This window comes from Phalacrocorax aristotelis, chromosome 1 (genome assembly GCF_949628215.1).
Source record: "Phalacrocorax aristotelis chromosome 1, bGulAri2.1, whole genome shotgun sequence".
NCBI lineage: Eukaryota > Metazoa > Chordata > Aves > Suliformes > Phalacrocoracidae > Phalacrocorax > Phalacrocorax aristotelis.
In genome coordinates, this window is record NC_134276.1 from 111884984 (window position 1) to 111902137 (window position 17154).

General features: G+C 44.4%; 2 protein-coding genes across 11 annotated transcripts in view; one reads left to right on the forward strand and one right to left on the reverse strand.

The window, feature by feature from the left end:
- Positions 1 to 17154, forward strand: part of ROBO2 (roundabout guidance receptor 2) — a 472649-nt gene that overhangs the window by 236559 nt on the left and 218936 nt on the right. The gene's annotated exons all lie outside the window — the stretch shown is intronic.
- Positions 576 to 15359, reverse strand: LOC142051990 (uncharacterized). The gene is made up of 3 exons (XM_075081852.1): positions 15299 to 15359; positions 1749 to 2745; positions 576 to 1321 (listed from the first exon to the last, which is right to left on the reverse strand). The coding sequence occupies exons 1-3, from the start codon at positions 15357 to 15359 to the stop codon at positions 1285 to 1287; spliced, it is 1095 nt and encodes a 364-aa protein (XP_074937953.1). The 3' UTR covers positions 576 to 1284.

A 17154-nucleotide genomic window follows, 5' to 3' on the forward strand; every position in this document is an offset into this window, starting at 1 on the left:
TACTGAGGGATTATGAGAGAGATGAAGGATTCCAGTCTTTGTGAACCGCAGATAGTAATTTCTCTAGCTCTATGGGACATACCATGCTTAGGAACGAAACTGTGTCTAATAAAATCTGAGGCTGAAATATTACTTCTGGCTTCCAGAACTTTATTCCTTTTATCCTCTCAAAGGAATGCTACATTCGAGTTAACCATCAGAGTACCAGGATTCACCAGTGCTTGACAGTTATTTGTGATGTATCATCTGTGTATTTTTGTGTATGTATGTATCTCTGCAGGATTTTTTCTGAGAGCAGGGACGGAGAGGGAGAAATCTTTCTTATCTGTAAAGCTGAATGATAATCTAATGAACATCTTGCAACACAGAAGAGGCTTGCTGTATGTGTAAACCGTAATTTTTCCTCCCCAACTTTTTGTTAATGAGACTATTACATCGCTGATGAGTAGTAGTATTGTACTTGCATGTACCTATGTTGAAGGGTGTCGTGGTTTAGCGGCAGCTCAGCCCCACACAGTCGCTCGCTCACTCCCCCACCGGTAGATGGGGGAGAGAATCAGAAGGGTAACGCTCGTGGGTTGGGATAAGAACAGTTTAATAATGAAAATTAAAAGAAACAACAGTAGAAATGCAATGTGAAGGAGAACAACGAGAGGCGCAAAGCCCCGGGGGAGGGGGGAAGGGAGGGGAGGGGAGAGGGGGAACGAACCGCCGGAACAAACCGCACGCGCCGCAGCCGCTCGCCGCCCGCCGACCCGACGCCGCGCCGCCCGCGCGCTGCCACTGCCCCCCCTCAATATACTGGTCATGGTGTCACATGGTATGGAATGAACCTGCCATTGGCCAGTCGGGGTCAGCCGCCCCCACCATGGCCCTGCCCCTCCCAGCCCCCCCTGCCACGCCACGCGGCAGAGCGCGGGAAGCTGGAAAGGTAGCTGACCCCCACAGTGAGGAGAATTAACCCCTTCTCAGCCAAAACCAGCACATTCTCCACCCCTTATTCCATACCACTTACACCATGCCCAGGTCCCATATGATGCAATACAACCGTACCAACCACCACCCCTCCCCTTCCCATCCTTTAACATAATACACAGACATCATTCCCTTAGTTCATGGATCTTCCCTGTAAAATGTCCATTAAAATGTCCATTGAGTTCACGCAGTCCATGACTCTGGGCTCCATCTGTTGTATCAGTCTTTCCGGGTGGGAGAGATGGTGTGTGGCGTTGGGTTGCTGCATACCGAGTCAGTCATCGTTCCATCACTGCTGCACGGCTTGTTTCATAGTTGATCTTCCATGGGTTGGGAGGCTCGTACTCTGATATCATTGATACAACACAGAGGTGACACACAATATTATATAGCAGTTCACATTGTGCCATTCAGTTCATTGACTGTTTTCACCCAAAATCAAATCCCCTTGAGGCACACATCGGATTTCTCCATCCTCCCGCATCACCCACCAAGTGCACCCAGGTCCTCGAGCAAAAACAATCCCACGAATGGGTTTGCCTTTGCCAGAGGCAGGAAGAACCCAGACTGTTTTGCCCAGCATACTTTTTGTGTGCACTACAGGGACTCTATCCCCTTCCACAGTATGTAGGATTTCTGACTGGGCAGGGCCAGCTCGGTTGGCAGATCCCCTCGTGTTGACTAACCACGTGGCTTTTGCTAAATGTGTATCCCAGTGCTTGAATGTCCCACCCCCCATTGCTCTCAGTGTGGTTTTTAACAGTCCATTGTACCTTTCAATTTTCCCAGAGGCTGGTGCGTGATAGGGGATGTGATACACCCACTCAATGCCGTGCTCTTTGGCCCAGGTGTCTATGAGGCTATTTCGGAAATGAGTCCCATTGTCTGACTCAATCCTCTCTGGGGTGCCATGTCGCCACAGGACTTGTTTCTCAAGACCCAGGATAGTGTTCCGGGCAGTGGCGTGGGGGACAGGATATGTTTCCAGCCAGCCAGTCGTTGTTTCTACCATTGTAAGCACATGGCGCTTGCCTTGGCGGGTCTGTGGGAGTGTGATATAGTCAATTTGCCAGGCCTCCCCATATTTATATTTCAGCCATCGTCCCCCATACCACAGAGGCTTTACCCGCTTCGCTTGCTTGATTGCAGCGCATGTGTCACATTCGTGGATAACCTGTGCAATAATACCCATGGTCAAGTCCACCCCTCGATCACGAGCCCACCTGTATGTTGCATCTCTCCCTTGATGGCCTGAGGTGTCATGGGCCCACCGAGCTAGAAATAGTTCACCCTTATGCTGCCAGTCCAGATCCACCTCAGCCACTTCAATCTTGGCAGCCCGATCTACCTGCTGGTTGTTTCGATGTTCTTCAGTGGCCCGACTCTTGGGGACGTGAGCATCCACATGCCGTACCTTTACAACCAGTTTCTCTACCCGGGCAGCAATATCTTGCCACAATGTGGCAGCCCAGATGGGTTTGCCTCTGCGCTGCCAGTTGCTTTGCTTCCATTGCTGCAGCCAGCCCCACAGGGCATTTGCCACCATCCAGGAGTCAGTATAGAGATAGAGCACTGGCCACTTTTCCCGTTCAGCGATGTCTAAGGCCAGCTGGATGGCCTTTACCTCTGCAAACTGGCTCGATTCACCTTCTCCTTCAGCAGTTTCTGCTACTTGTCGTGTAGGACTCCATACAGCAGCCTTCCATCTCCGGTGCTTTCCCACAAGGCGACAGGACCCATCAGTGAACAGGGCATATTGCTTCTCATCTTCTGGCAGTTTGTTATACAGTGGGGCTTCTTCAGCACGTGTCACCTCCTCCTCTGGTGATAATCCAAAATCTTTGCCTTCTGGCCAGTCCATAATCACTTCCAAGATTCCTGGGCGACTGGGGTTTCCTACTCGAGCCCGCTGGGTGATCAGTGCAACCCATTTACTCCACGTAGCATCAGTTGCATGGTGTGTAGAGGGGATGTATCCTTTGAACATCCAGCCCAGCACTGGCAGTCGGGGTGCCAGGAGCAACTGTGCTTCAGTACCAACCACTTCTGAAGCAGCTCGAACCCCTTCATATGCTGCCAATATCTCTTTTTCAGTTGGAGTATAGCGGGCTTCAGACCCTCTGTATCCCCGACTCCAAAACCCTAGGGGTCGACCCCGGGTCTCCCCAGGTGCTTTCTGCCAGAGACTCCAGGTAGGGCCATTCTCCCCGGCTGCAGTGTAGAGCACATTTTTTACATCTTGTCCTGCCCGGACTGGCCCAAGAGCTACTGCATGGACTATTTCTCGTTTAATCTGTTCAAAGGCTTGTCGTTGCTCAGGGCCCCATTTGAAATCATTCTTTTTCCGGGTCACTTGATAGAGAGGGCTCACGATCAGACTGTAATTTGGAATATGCATTCTCCAAAAACCCACAACGCCCAAGAAAGCTTGTGTTTCCTTTTTGCTAGTTGGTGGAGACATGGCTGCTATTTTGTTGATCACATCCATTGGAATCTGACGACGACCGTCTTGCCATTTAATTCCTAAGAACTGGATTTCTCGTGCAGGTCCCTTCACCTTACTTTGTTTTATGGCAAAACCAGCTTTCAGAAGGATTTGGACTATTTTCTCACCTTTCTCAAAAACTTCTTCTGCTGTGCTGCCCCACACAATGATGTCATCAATGTATTGAAGGTGTTCTGGAGCTTCTCCCTGTTCCAGTACAGTCTGAATCAGTCCATGGCAAATGGTAGGACTGTGTTTCCACCCCTGGGGCAGTCGATTCCAGGTGTACTGGACGCCCCTCCATGTGAAAGCAAACTGTGGCCTGCACTCTGCTGCCAGAGGGATTGAGAAGAATGCATTAGCAATATCAATTGTGGCATACCACTTGGCCGCCTTTGACTCCAGTTCGTATTGAAGTTCTAGCATGTCTGGCACAGCAGCACTCAACGGTGGAGTGACTTCATTCAGGCCACGATAGTCTACTGTTAGTCTCCACTCTCCATTAGACTTCCGGACTGGCCATATGGGACTGTTAAAGGGTGAGTGGGTCTTACTGATGACTCCTTGGCTCCTCAGTTGGTGAATGAGTTTATGGATGGGGATCAGAGAGTCTCTGTTGGTGCGATATTGCCGCCGGTGCACTGTTGTGGTGGCGATTGGCACCTGTTGTTCTTTGACCTTCAGCAACCCCACCACAGAAGGGTCCTTTGAGAGACCGGGCAAGGTAGACAGCTGTTCAGTTTCCTCCGTCTCCAAGGCAGCTACACCAAAAGCCCACTTATAACCTTTTGGGTCCTTGAAATACCCTCTCCTGAGGTAGTCTATACCAAGGATGCACGGAGCCTCTGGGCCAGTCACAATGGGGTGCTTCTGCCACTCATTGCCAGTTAGGCTCACTTCGGCCTCCAATACAGTTAGCTCTTGGGATCCCCCTGTCACTCCAGCAATGCTGATGGGTTCTGCCCCTATATAGTTTGATGGCATTAAGGTGCACTGTGCGCCGGTGTCCACTAAAGCTTTATACTCCTGTGGGTCGGACGTGCCAGGCCATCGGATCCACACAGTCCAGTAAGCCCGGTTATCCCTTTCCTCCACCCGGCTGGAGGCAGGGCCCCTCTAGTCCTGATCATGGCAGTCACAACTCACTTCCTGTAAATGTGAATCAGGAGTCCCTCTATTACACTTAGAAATAAAATCTGCGCTTCTACTCCTCTGTCTGGGGACTTGCTCGCTGGAAACTGGAGCAGCAGCTTTCCTGGAAGAGCCTCCCTGAGTGACTGTTCTTCCTTGCAGTTCATGTACTCGTGCCTGTAGGGTCGAAGTAGGCTTGCCATCCCACCTCATCATGTCCTCTCCGTGGTCACGCAGGTAGAACCATAGGGTGGCCCGTGGTGTGTATCCCCTTCTTTGAGCCAAAGGACGCTTATTCCTAACAGCTGAGACACTGCTCTGTCGAGGTGGGGAGTAGGACAGATCTTCTTTGAGTTGCTGGACCTCTTGGGATAGTTTCTCCACAGCAGAGACAAGCGAGGAAGAGATATTTGTGTCATAATCCCGGAGCCTATCTATCACCTCTGCCACCGTTGGTGTCTCGTCATCTTTCCAGGACATCACTGCCAATGAGTTTGCATGCGAAGATGGTGCGCTCCGTACAAACTTCCGCCACATGGGTCGTGTGCACTCGGCTTCATCTGGATCTTTGGATGACCGTTGATCATCCAGGTCACCATAAATCACCTCAAACACAGCTAATTCCCTGAGATACTGGATGCCTTTCTCCATAGTTGTCCATTTTCCTGGGCGATATGTAACATCTTCTTTAAAGGGATACCTTTCCTTCACTCCAGACAGGAGTCGCCTCCAGAGGCTGAGGGCTTGTGGTTTTTTTCCAATTGCTTTGTCAACGCCCCCTTCCCCAGAAAGGGATCCCAATTGTTTGGCTTCTTTTCCCTCTAGTTCCAGGCTACTGGCCCCATTATCCCAGCATCGGAGCAGCCAGGTGACAATGTGCTCACCTGAACGACGGCTATAATCTTTTCGCATATCTCGCAACTCGCTTAAGGACAGAGATCGGGTGGTCTCTATTTCATTTATTACTTCTCCCTCCTCTCCCCGCGATGGCCCTGGTTCTTCATCATCCCGTTCTAAACGGGTTGATGTCCGCTTCCAATATTTCGTCTTATGTATGGGGGCAACTGATACTGGTACGGGTTTATTTTCTGAGCTAGCTCCGGTACTTGTTGTGGGGGTTTGAGTGGCTGCAATGCCTGTTGTCAGGGCTGGATTGTCTACAGTGCCAGTCACTTTGCATTTCAATCCAGAGACATTCTCTTCCCCCTGGGGGCACTGAATACTGTTGAGCAGGGCTCGGTATGCATGGGCCAGACCCCAGCACGTTGCAGTTATCTGTGTCTCTCTGGAGTTCCCAGCGTAACAACATACTTTCTCCAAATATTCTACTAGTTTTTTAGGATTCTGCACTTGCTCGGGGGTGAAACTCCAAAACACTGGGGGTGCCCACTGCCCTAGGTATTTGCCCATGCTATCCCACATGCCCTGCCACTCGTAACTATCAAGCCTCGGGGCAGATTTCTGGGTGATATTCTTAAGTTGCTTAGTCAAAACCAAAACAACATGCCCAAAAACTAACAATGACTGCACCTTAACCACCCAAGGATGTTCAAGATACAAAAACGTTGTTGTAACAAAGGCACAGACATCATAGAACAAAGTTGCAAAGGTATTATTCTGTATTTCCTCCATATAAAATCTCTCAGAGGAGGAGGTATAATTGCTAATTGCCTCAACAAGGTGGTATCCGAAGTACAGTAACGGTTTCAGCAAAAACCCCAAATACCAGGTAAAGCTGAAAACGAGTGTTTGTATAACAAATCTCGTAGGCAAAACATTACTAATCACAGCAGAACACAGCAGACTCAAACAACCAACACCGATTTTTAACACCCACTGCAAAAAGGACAACATGGTGCTGTGACCAGCAGCTGTTGTTATCTCCAACCCTCGTGCCCCACGTTGGGCGCCAAAAAGACTGTCGTGGTTTAGCGGCAGCTCAGCCCCACACAGTCGCTCGCTCACTCCCCCACCGGTAGATGGGGGAGAGAATCAGAAGGGTAACGCTCGTGGGTTGGGATAAGAACAGTTTAATAATGAAAATTAAAAGAAACAACAGTAGAAATGCAATGTGAAGGAGAACAACGAGAGGCGCAAAGCCCCGGGGGAGGGGGGAAGGGAGGGGAGGGGAGAGGGGGAACGAACCGCCGGAACAAACCGCACGCGCCGCAGCCGCTCGCCGCCCGCCGACCCGACGCCGCGCCGCCCGCGCGCTGCCACTGCCCCCCCTCAATATACTGGTCATGGTGTCACATGGTATGGAATGAACCTGCCATTGGCCAGTCGGGGTCAGCCGCCCCCACCATGGCCCTGCCCCTCCCAGCCCCCCCTGCCACGCCACGCGGCAGAGCGCGGGAAGCTGGAAAGGTAGCTGACCCCCACAGTGAGGAGAATTAACCCCTTCTCAGCCAAAACCAGCACAAAGGGTAATGTGAATGTCAGACAATAATACTCCAGTTTGTGTACCCAACCTATTTCTAATAGATACATGCAAATTTTAACCTTCCACGTTGGCAGAAAAGCAGGAATCCTTCAGGGGTGCCATCAAGAACATAGAAAGGATGTTAAGGCTGCAGCCTATTTACTAGGTATATCTCTTCCTGGCTTTGCATGCTTTCTGTAAAATGTCTTGCAAAGGACATATTCCAGTGCTGAGCTGTCTAAAATGTGAAAATAATTGTTTAATTTTGAGACAAATGTAATACATTTATTCTCAAGTCATGCTATTTTGTGTCTTGCAGTCTTTACCCTTTACTTCTAGACATTTCCTTTCTAATTTTCTTTCTTTTCTGAAATATGGTTAGAAATAACTTGCATGAGTTTTTAGTGTCATGCATTTTTAAGTTAATCTTACTAGGACAATATTTTACAATTGGAGCACCTTCCTCTCTAAACATCTTAGAAGGTGTATTGGCTGTGGAATTACTGAAATGTATTACTGCCATCTCTCAAGGATCTGAATCCCACTCCTCCTTTTTGGAGCCTCATCCAGATCTCATTAAACTAAACTAAAATATATGCTTGTAGGTCAGTTTCCCTGAGGCCAGTTGCTTAAGGCAATCTTAGCTAAGGACATACTTGTGAGAACTGCAAAATCATGGCCTTGTCAGTTAAGTGCTTCTGATTCTGTCATTGTGCTTCAGTGAAGGCTTTTTGCTTAAACAGGTTAAATAGTTAAGAATATAAACTGAAGCAGATATATGGAGATAGAAAGAAAAGTAGGGTTGGAGTCTTTAAAGCAAAATACATAGACTTTAACCAGTTCCTGGTCTTGTTTAATCATTGTTGTAAGGACAGTAGCCATAATTTGCTTTCCTTTGGGGTACTCTACGTAAAATACACTTAAAATAAGTTCCATTGCTGGAGGTGCTGCACTAAAATAGGTATATTCTTTGCTTGTGTTTCAATTTTCTTCTGCTTCAGATTAATTTGTCTCCATGAAATGCATTTTTAAAAAAAAAAAAGACAATGGCACCATATAACCATTTTGCAGTCACTTTTCACAGTTGAAAATGCTTGTTAACATCACAATGGTAGTAAAGAATCAAGCCCTCCTTAACTACTTAATTTTCAACCCTGGATAGTGTATATGGCCAGCCTTTGTTTTTGAGCCTGCCCACCTTAGGGTTTAGAGATGAGGAAGACAGCGTACACATATGGAGTAGAGAAGACTGAGGGGGGATCTCATCAATACCTATCAATATCTAAAGGGCAGGTGTCCAGAGGATGGGGCCAGACAACTTTCAGTAGTGCCAGATGACAGGGCAATGGGCACAAGGTGGAACACAGGAAGTTCCACCTGAATATGAGGAAAAACTTCTTTCCTGTGCGGGTGCCAGAGCAGGGGCACAGGCTGCCCGGGGAGGCTGTGGAGTCTCCTTCCCTGGAGACATTCAAAACCCACCTGGGCACATTCCTGTGCCCCCTGCCCTGGGTGTGCCTGCTCAAGCAGGGGGGTTGGGCAAGATGATCTCCAGAGGTCCCTTCCAACCCCTGCCGTTCTGTGATTCTGTGATTTAGGCAATAATCCTAAATGCAGAAGAGTGCTTTTTGTAAATGAATTTAAGATTTCTGAATGGAGAAGAGCACCTTATTATGTTACTATTTCCCTCTCTCCTGGAGTTGTAGACTTTCTATTAAGGACTCTTCAGCTACATTTTTCCTTTAGCCAGTTAAGTGGATATTTTTTATCCCATGAAGGAAAGATCCCTTCTAAAAAACCAAAGTCTTGTAGGAGTTCCTACTTTGTGGTAGTATTCTGAGAGAGGAAGGGGAAAGAATAGTAGGGAAGATGATCTGCGCTTATTTTTCTTCAAACACTAGAAGTAAGGCAAGGTGTCTGACTCAATTTTCCATAGTTCAACTGACAAAGAAATTTCTTTTAAAAGAGGTGAAAGCTCTCTAAGTTTTCATTAGTGTCTTGAATAAATACCATGTACATTTAGAAATTGACCGAATTAAGAAAGACACCGTTACACCTCCTTGATGTTTAAATGCAATGGAGAGGTTTCTGCAGTAATTCTGTATATTTGTTGTACATGAGTCAGATGTGGTATTTCGTTGCAGTAAGTGCATAATTAATGTGCAATGTGTAATAACTCCAGAAATTTTGTCAGTGGGAAAAAAAATCCACAGATTTGTCTTAATAATAAGAAGAAAGAACTGAGCACAGCAAACTCTCTTAATTAGGACTTTCCAATGCTCTTTTACCATTTTTTAAATATATATAAGCATGCACAAACTACTGACTTAGTTCTTTAACCCTTCATTTTACACTTTTGTATTGTAGCAACTGCTTCTCTTGCAACATAAATAATGCTCATGTGGGACATCACCGTAATGGAACTTTATAATTCAGTTATAGATTTCTTGATTAGAGTTATAGTTTAATAGGTATTAAACAGTGACAGTTATTTTATTTATTGACAGCTTTAAGAGCAAAATTGCAGGGAAGTGTAAAGAGTATTCTGCAAATGAATTATATCCTTACTGTTCAGCTACACCTGGAGAAAGGGAGTATCTGAGAGATGTGTGTTTTGATGGAGTGAGCTGCAGAAATTATAGCTTCGAGCAGTGTCACTGCAGGGAAAAATTGGCAGCCAGGGAGGAAGCAAAGGTGACCTGATTCACCTCTGGCCAGCCGAACTCCTTCAGGGCATTAGCGAGGCCCTGTCTCCAGAAGGGGTCAGTGCATACCAGACAGAGCCTCTGCAGTCAGGGTTGGAAGCAGAAACACAGAGCTCCAGAACAGCCAAGCGTATTGCCATTTGCAATACCTTCTGGCTGTATAATGATAATATCCTTATCAGTTTCACAACGAGGAGGGAAAGTGTGTATCTCATCAAGTCAAAGGCTTAGTTATGGCTTTCTGATGCACATGCATGGTCTCTATGCAGGCAGACAGTTGGGGGAGACTCAGATTAAGATGAGATATGTATCTAAATTCCCTTTATAGGCAATAAAGCCAATGGAGCCAAGAAAACATCTTAAAGCAGACATCTCCTGGCAGGCTTACAGAATCTTTCTAGACCCTTTTGACTATATTGACTAGATCTCAGTTGACTATCATGGGAGCTTGGACACTAACCTCACATATGAATTTGAAGGAAGACTAATGTATCATTATTAAAGTAGTCCATATTAATAAAGAAAAGATATCATAGAAAATATTAGTTCTTTTAACTAGGGGTGCTCCAAGACGCAACTACTCTTAATCTACCTAGTTGGGGAAGAAGTAGCTGAGAAACCAGAGCAGCACTGGCTACCTAGATTGTCCTCCAGCGTCCTTAATCAGCAATGAAAGGGTTATAACCATAATTTCGCCTAAACAAAGACTAATGGCATCCTAGGTTAAATCATAAAATGTTATAATCAGGACATTAGGAAAAATTATAGTAGGTTTTCCTCTCCAACTGCTGGCTGTCCCAAATGGTATGTTAATCCCGCTTTTGTCTTCATGTGGATAGTTCTATAATTCAAAGTAAAGGCAATGCTGGTTCTGCCTCAAAATGGGCAGTAGGCAGTACAGCACTACTACATGGTCAGTGCATACATGCAGTTCTGAACAACCTGAAGCTATGAAGTACGAATCAGGCAAACGTTTGCAGGACAGGTATAGAAATAGTGAATTGCTCTATATATGCAGAGACAGCTTTGCAGGAAGGATGAAGCTTCAGGCTCATAGTATGTTTGAATGAGATGAGGCTACAGATGTATTTATTCACAGTGAATAGATATGTAAAAAGGGATCTTGAAGTCATTTCTATCAGCTCTGTTGAAGCTAAACAGGAACAAGGAAGTATATGAGCACGGAATCGGTTACATGGAGGCCTGTTTTCCCCCCTCCTCAAAGGATAATACAAATTTGGCAGTCAGATTCTGGTAGCACTCAGGAAGAAACTACTGCCAACTGTTTGGACCCCTGTAACAACTTGATAGAAATAAGGTTAGATGTCTGTACATTCTTCATATATTGCAATTGCATTGAGCTAAGTTGATTAAAAAATGCAAGATAACTGTTTTGTTTGAGACATACTTGTAGCACGTCTGACTTTTCACCTTTTGCTGGAGCACCAGGCAGGGATTTATTCTGTGTTGATGCCAATATTAGACAAATTTTCTGAACTTGCACGGGTTCTGTCATTTCTGTATACCTTTACAGCGGTTTTTAATGCAGTACAATGCATAAAGAACCTGTTCTCCTGAAGATCTTTTCAAAAGCCTTCTTTTTTGCTTTAGTATGACTGTTTCAGAGATGGAGAGAGATTTAAATAGTCATTCTGATGCTGAATACTCATTTAACATGTTGCAGCTGATCCTGGTGGAGTGCTGTGTACAACTTAAGTATCAACAGTGGGGTTTCAACAGAGCTCAGAGTTGCTGCAAATTTCAGTTCTTGGCAAGAATGTCAATTTTGTATGTGCCAAGTGTCTGTTATTTAACCAAGCGGAGGATATTGAGTTACTGTAGCAGAAGCAAGATGTATGATTCATGTTTGCATATCCTTCTTCAAAACAGAAACAAAAAGATTTTACTTCTAACACATCATGCTTCTCTCACTAGCCTCTTCCCGTTCATATTGCCATAATCTGGCAACAAAAATACAAGCATTAAGTATTTATTAACTTATTTAGCGAGATGGGTAGCAGAGCATGCTGTCAGGTACTAAACCAAACTAGGTGCCACCTGAACCGCAGCAGCATAGTATACTTGTTAAAGTTTGAGAGTGATACACTGTGTTGTTAAAATTCTGCCACTATCAAATGCACTTGACTTTGAATACAAGTTTAAAAAAATCTTATTTGCAAAGCAATAATGATTGTAAAGCACAAGTTTTATTTTAGGTACTTGTGCTCTTTTTGGCAGTGATGAGTTTTGATATGCATAGGGTTGGGGTTTTTTCGATAATTCCTCCTCCTATTGCTTTTGAAAAGATTGCCTTTTCAAAAGATATATTTGGAGGCAGTTTGGATTTGATACTTTTCCTTTAACGCTTTATCTTCAGACTGTAGTCACTGTCAGAACAGATCAGATCAGTGCCCTGTTTAACCCAGTTTTGTCAGTGTGCCACTGCCTACCACTGACTGCAGCCACAAACAGGGCAGCGTGTTCTCCCACCTGCGTCAGCTCCCTGCGAGATACTCAGCAATTCACCTGGCTGCTGCTGCTGCCCGCCAGCTCTGCTTGCTGGTGACTGTTGGTTGAATGGTGTTAACGAGCTTCTTAGGGCCTGATGAAGTTTCCTACAGAAATGCTGACTAGGTTTTCCTGATTCAGCTCTCCTAGCTGAGGTTGGTTGTTAAGGCCGTTCAGTATATAATGAAGTGGGCATACAGATAATTAACTTTAGGATGGAGGTTATTTTTTCTGTAAGAAAACTCAGCTGAAAAGAACCTTTAGAGTATGCTTCATTTTTGGTTCCGGATTAATTTTCAGGGATGGCAACTGACATGAATTCAACATAAGTATCTCTGGATAAAAGGATGGACTGTAATAGCATGACCTGTCCTGTCTGCTCTACAGCCTTTCCCCCTCGCAGGGTATGTATGCAGAAATAACTGTGACCCTTGCCTTGAATCCCTGGTAGCTTTGTGTGATCAGAGACTCATGCAGTTGTCTGCACTGCCTTGGTAGGTGCTAGTACGTGTCATACGCAAATAGGCCGTGGACAGATCACCTGTGGATAAGCGACACTGCCGTGGACCACAGAAGCGTATTAAAAAGTAACGTGTACTGTCTCCTCGTTTCATTTGTAACTATACTACATTCATTTTTACTACCTTGAATTAATATCCCCAAGATGTTTGAAGGATTATTGGTGGTTCAACAAGGTGAAAAGTGTGGTCATCTTAGGTCTGTGTGATAACATTTCCAGTATTTTCTCTAGCAGTTATTTTTTCTTTAAGAATTCTGAATAATTTGAAACTCTGGGATAATTTTAAAGGTGACTTGACTTAATATAACAGCTGTGACCGAATAGCAACACTTATTTTGAATTTCATCAAAACTTTGCAGTATTTAAAGTAGGATTTTATAGCTCATCTTAGTTTCCTGATTAGCAGGAGGCTTTGGTTCCAATAATGTTTGTTGCTGACCTTTGGGTCTAGAAAATAGGACAGTTTGACACAGTTTTCACATTCTGTTTCAGGTGGGATCACATGGTGACAAACTAGGGGAGGGAATTTGATGTGTAGGGGTTAGATTATATCAGCCATACTGTGCTGCTCATGGAAGTCAGGTGTCCAGTTTGAGTGAAATGGGCAGCATTTTACTTTCTGTATATACTTTCCAAAGAAGGATGTCATGAGTTTGCACAAACGGTTCTTACTAATTCTTCCATACCCAAGGATTTAGGCTAAAATAATCTATTCACTGATGTTACTCCTATAGAGTGAAAAAAACAAAATGGTTAAATGTTTTCTGAAGCAATTGAGAGGCAGTATTCTGTATTTCAAAACTGGAAAAGGCATAGCCATAGGTAGAATAACTGTGGGCATTCGTTTTTCAGGAAGCTTCCCAATGAGTTTTTTTGGCCAATTTACTTTAAAATTTTGTTGACCTTTTTTTGTTACTAATATGCAAAAATCAATTTTTATTTTAAACTTCTCGATATTGTTCAAAATAAAAATTGTATCTGTGTTTATCTCCTGGGATTGTGGACAGCAATTACAAATGGATGAAGCAAAAAAAAGAGCTCTGTCTGTTTTATTATGTATACAGATGTAAATAGAGTGCGTTATGGTAGGGCAGAAGTGAATGGGAAAGTTTGCATTCTGGTAACGCCAAAGAAAATGATAGTAGGCTTTGTTGTCTAACTAAGATGAAATACAAATGTTCTCATTTTTGCATTCCCCTTGTGAGAAGTTTTCTTAACAAACTTGGCCTTTTTTTTTTTTTTTATTTAGGGGTCTTTTCCAGGTTCTGTATCATTTTATCATAATATTTAGGCTCCTAAAATAATTTCTGAGGTTAGATTTTCAGTGGGCATGAAATACCAAAGTCCTGATCTGAATCTGTGTCCTTGAATCTGTCATGAAATTGAAGCTATACGACATAATTGTATTTTTCTTGAATATTTAATTGTAGGGGGCAAAAAGCTAACTGTCTATGTCATAATACTGAGATGTTTGGATTTGCATTCTTTTAGAAGAGGAAGGGGTATCGTTTTGGTGATCAGAGCTGCACAAGTAAAGAGAAATGTGAGAGAAAATGGTTCCAGTAATGCATAAAATTGAGGAACTGAAAAATAAAGGAACACAAAGGAGACAAGAGTTGAAAGAAAAAAATGATAAAGAAAACCAGCAGATGGGGATTTTGGGGAAACCAAAGAAGTAACAGAAATAACCGTGCTTTGTTTTCATGTACTGCTTGGCCTTAAAGCTGTGTTAGGCTAAAGTGTCCTTTTTATCAGAGCAGTGGGTGTTGCACAGATTATTTCAGTGGCGAGTCTGTGCAAAGATGAATGTGCTTCTGTTTCCCTCTGCTGATTAGCACAGTCCCAAATGGCAAGTGTGATAAACCCCAGTCTTTTGATGCCCTTTTTTTCCCTTCAACTCAAAGACTTTGAGATCACAGGGTAATTTTTTTTTCCCTAACAAGACACCGGTGTTTTCTCCTGAATTCTTCATAAATCAGACATTTAAAATACTTAAGACGGGGTCTTTACATTTCCTGTTTCCATGGAATCTATAGGAGGTTTAAAGTATTCCAGGATGCTCTGCCAGCCCTTAAAGCCATTATCAGATTTTCAGTCTCTTGTGCCTCACTTAGATCTTCTGAGGTATATTGCATAGCTGTTTTCAGTTGAGCAACTCTGTGTGAGGAGCTCTTAAATGATGCCTTCTAAACTTCCTGTATTCCTTTGATTTCACACTGGGTCTATTTTTTGCATCTTACTGACATTTGTCATTCCCTTGAGGCAAGTACTACAGCATATATAACACCCACTGCTAGATAATCACAAGCTTGGACCTGTGACTACTTAAAGCGAAGTCTTTCTGAAGAAAAAACTGAAGAAAGTGTTCTTGTAGTTAGTTCACTGAGATAGCATCAGAGGGAAGGCAGCTGTACAGCCACTTTATATAAGGACCGTCTTTCTGAAACTCTCGTTTCCCCATTTTCATTTTTAGATCGCTTCTTTTAAACCCACCTGTCCTAACCTTTTCCTCAGTTTGTCCAGAGTCGCTGCAGTGTAGCATGCAGACTAACGGGACCACTGAGTAGTGCGCTTGACAGCTCTGCTCTCTTGCCGTGCGTGAAGGCAAGGCATGGTCACGTTTAAGGCAGGACTTGTGCCATTTTCTTTGGCAGAACCAGGGTTTGGACCTGAGGGCAGACAAGCCAGAAATCATGGCTGACTGGTTTGGTGTAACAAAGCAGCACAGCCCAATCGAATAAACCTCCTGGCCAAGGAGAGTATAGTGAACTTCAAATCTTTACTGTTGTGCTAATGCTTTATTTTTTTACATGCCACTTGAATGTAATTACTGAAAGGTTTTAGTTTTTAAGAATCCTTTTCTGCAGCATGTGTTTCAAGTGTTCCCTTGTGAGCTGTAAGTTGGGCAACCAGTAAGTTGCTTGATTGTTATACAGTACTAAAGCATGACATAGCTTTTGCGCACTAACATAATTGTTCTGTTTATTTCATTTTCAATCTTCATTTAAAATTTAAAAGGAGAGTAAAACAGCAAATAAAAGATTGCAGGAGACCGGAGCATAAGAAAGAGATGATTAGAGTCTGTAACTGTAGGATTAGAGAATGGAGATTTGACTTCTGGAAGAACAGGCAAATTACAGTTCAGGGCAGTAGTACTAGAGAAAGAACTATGACAAAGGCGGTTTGTCATGAAATATGGAAAGGCTATGCTAGGCAGTCTGTAATTATGAGGAAGTTTCCATGTTTGGCAGCAGTACCCTCTGAAAATATTGCTGTATCCACCGTTTCTTGCCAGGCTATGGAACACGGGCTCCCTCAGGTGTGCTGACAGACGTGTTCGTGGCCCCACGCTCTGAACCACGGTTGAGTTCCACCGAGCAGTCACTCAGCATGTTTTTTAGGAAGGACACAAGAGGAGATTTGGTAGATCAGGTTGCCTGAGCTGCATCACGGTGTGGTCCTGCAAACCACTGTGCTGGCACAACTCCGGTAGCAAAAAAACAGGAATGGGAGGGAAGTAGCCGTTGTTGTACAAGCTCTGTAGCTGACGAACTCAAGTGTAGGTATTTGGTACTTTAGTGTCAGGATGGTGTTAAGTGGTCAGATTTGCATATTATGGAGTATTTCCAAAATCCTTTTAAGCTTCAGGTGCGGCAGACTGACTGTTCACTGCCTTCTGGCATGAGGTCTGGTTGTATGAGCAAGCACAAAATTGCAGAGAAAAATTAAGGTTCCCACCTCTTCCATCTTCCACTCCCAGCCACTCGCCCCTTTCCTTCTGCGACACCAGGGCCCATTTCAGGGCTGGGCCACGTGGGCAGCAGGGTCAGGGCTGCTGCGGCATCACAGGGACTGGCACCTGCAGCCCTGGCCTGGCCAGGGTAGGGCCAGTGGGGGGGGCCTGGCCTTGCCACCAGGCTCTGGCAGCTTCTTCTTGATGTGTTCTGGATGCTTCTCTTGCTGCCTTTGTAGCATGCTGCGTCCATACGGTATATTAGTGATCTGAAATCTGGTTGTATCTATATATGAAGTTTTTTTTTAGTTTTTCCCTGCTCAGCAACATTTCTGAAAGAATTTTTGGGACAATGTGGTTAAGTTGTCCCAATATTCCCTGAATTGCTTCCCATCTTGTCTAAGAAAGATTAGTTTCTTGTTCATGTGAGCCTTGCTGCTGATGCTTCGCTGGAACAACACTGAACTTGTGGTTAAAAACAAGGCATAAAGGCATTGAATATGACCCGCATTCAGCAGGAAGCCTCTGAAGAGCATGCAACAGTTTGCTGATGTGCTTTTGGAAATTGCTAAGTAGCAGTCACAGATATTGTCAGATGAGGGCTTTTGCTGCAAAGTAACACTCTCTGGAAAAAGGACAAATAATCTTATGCTAAGGTCCTTTTGCACCAAATAT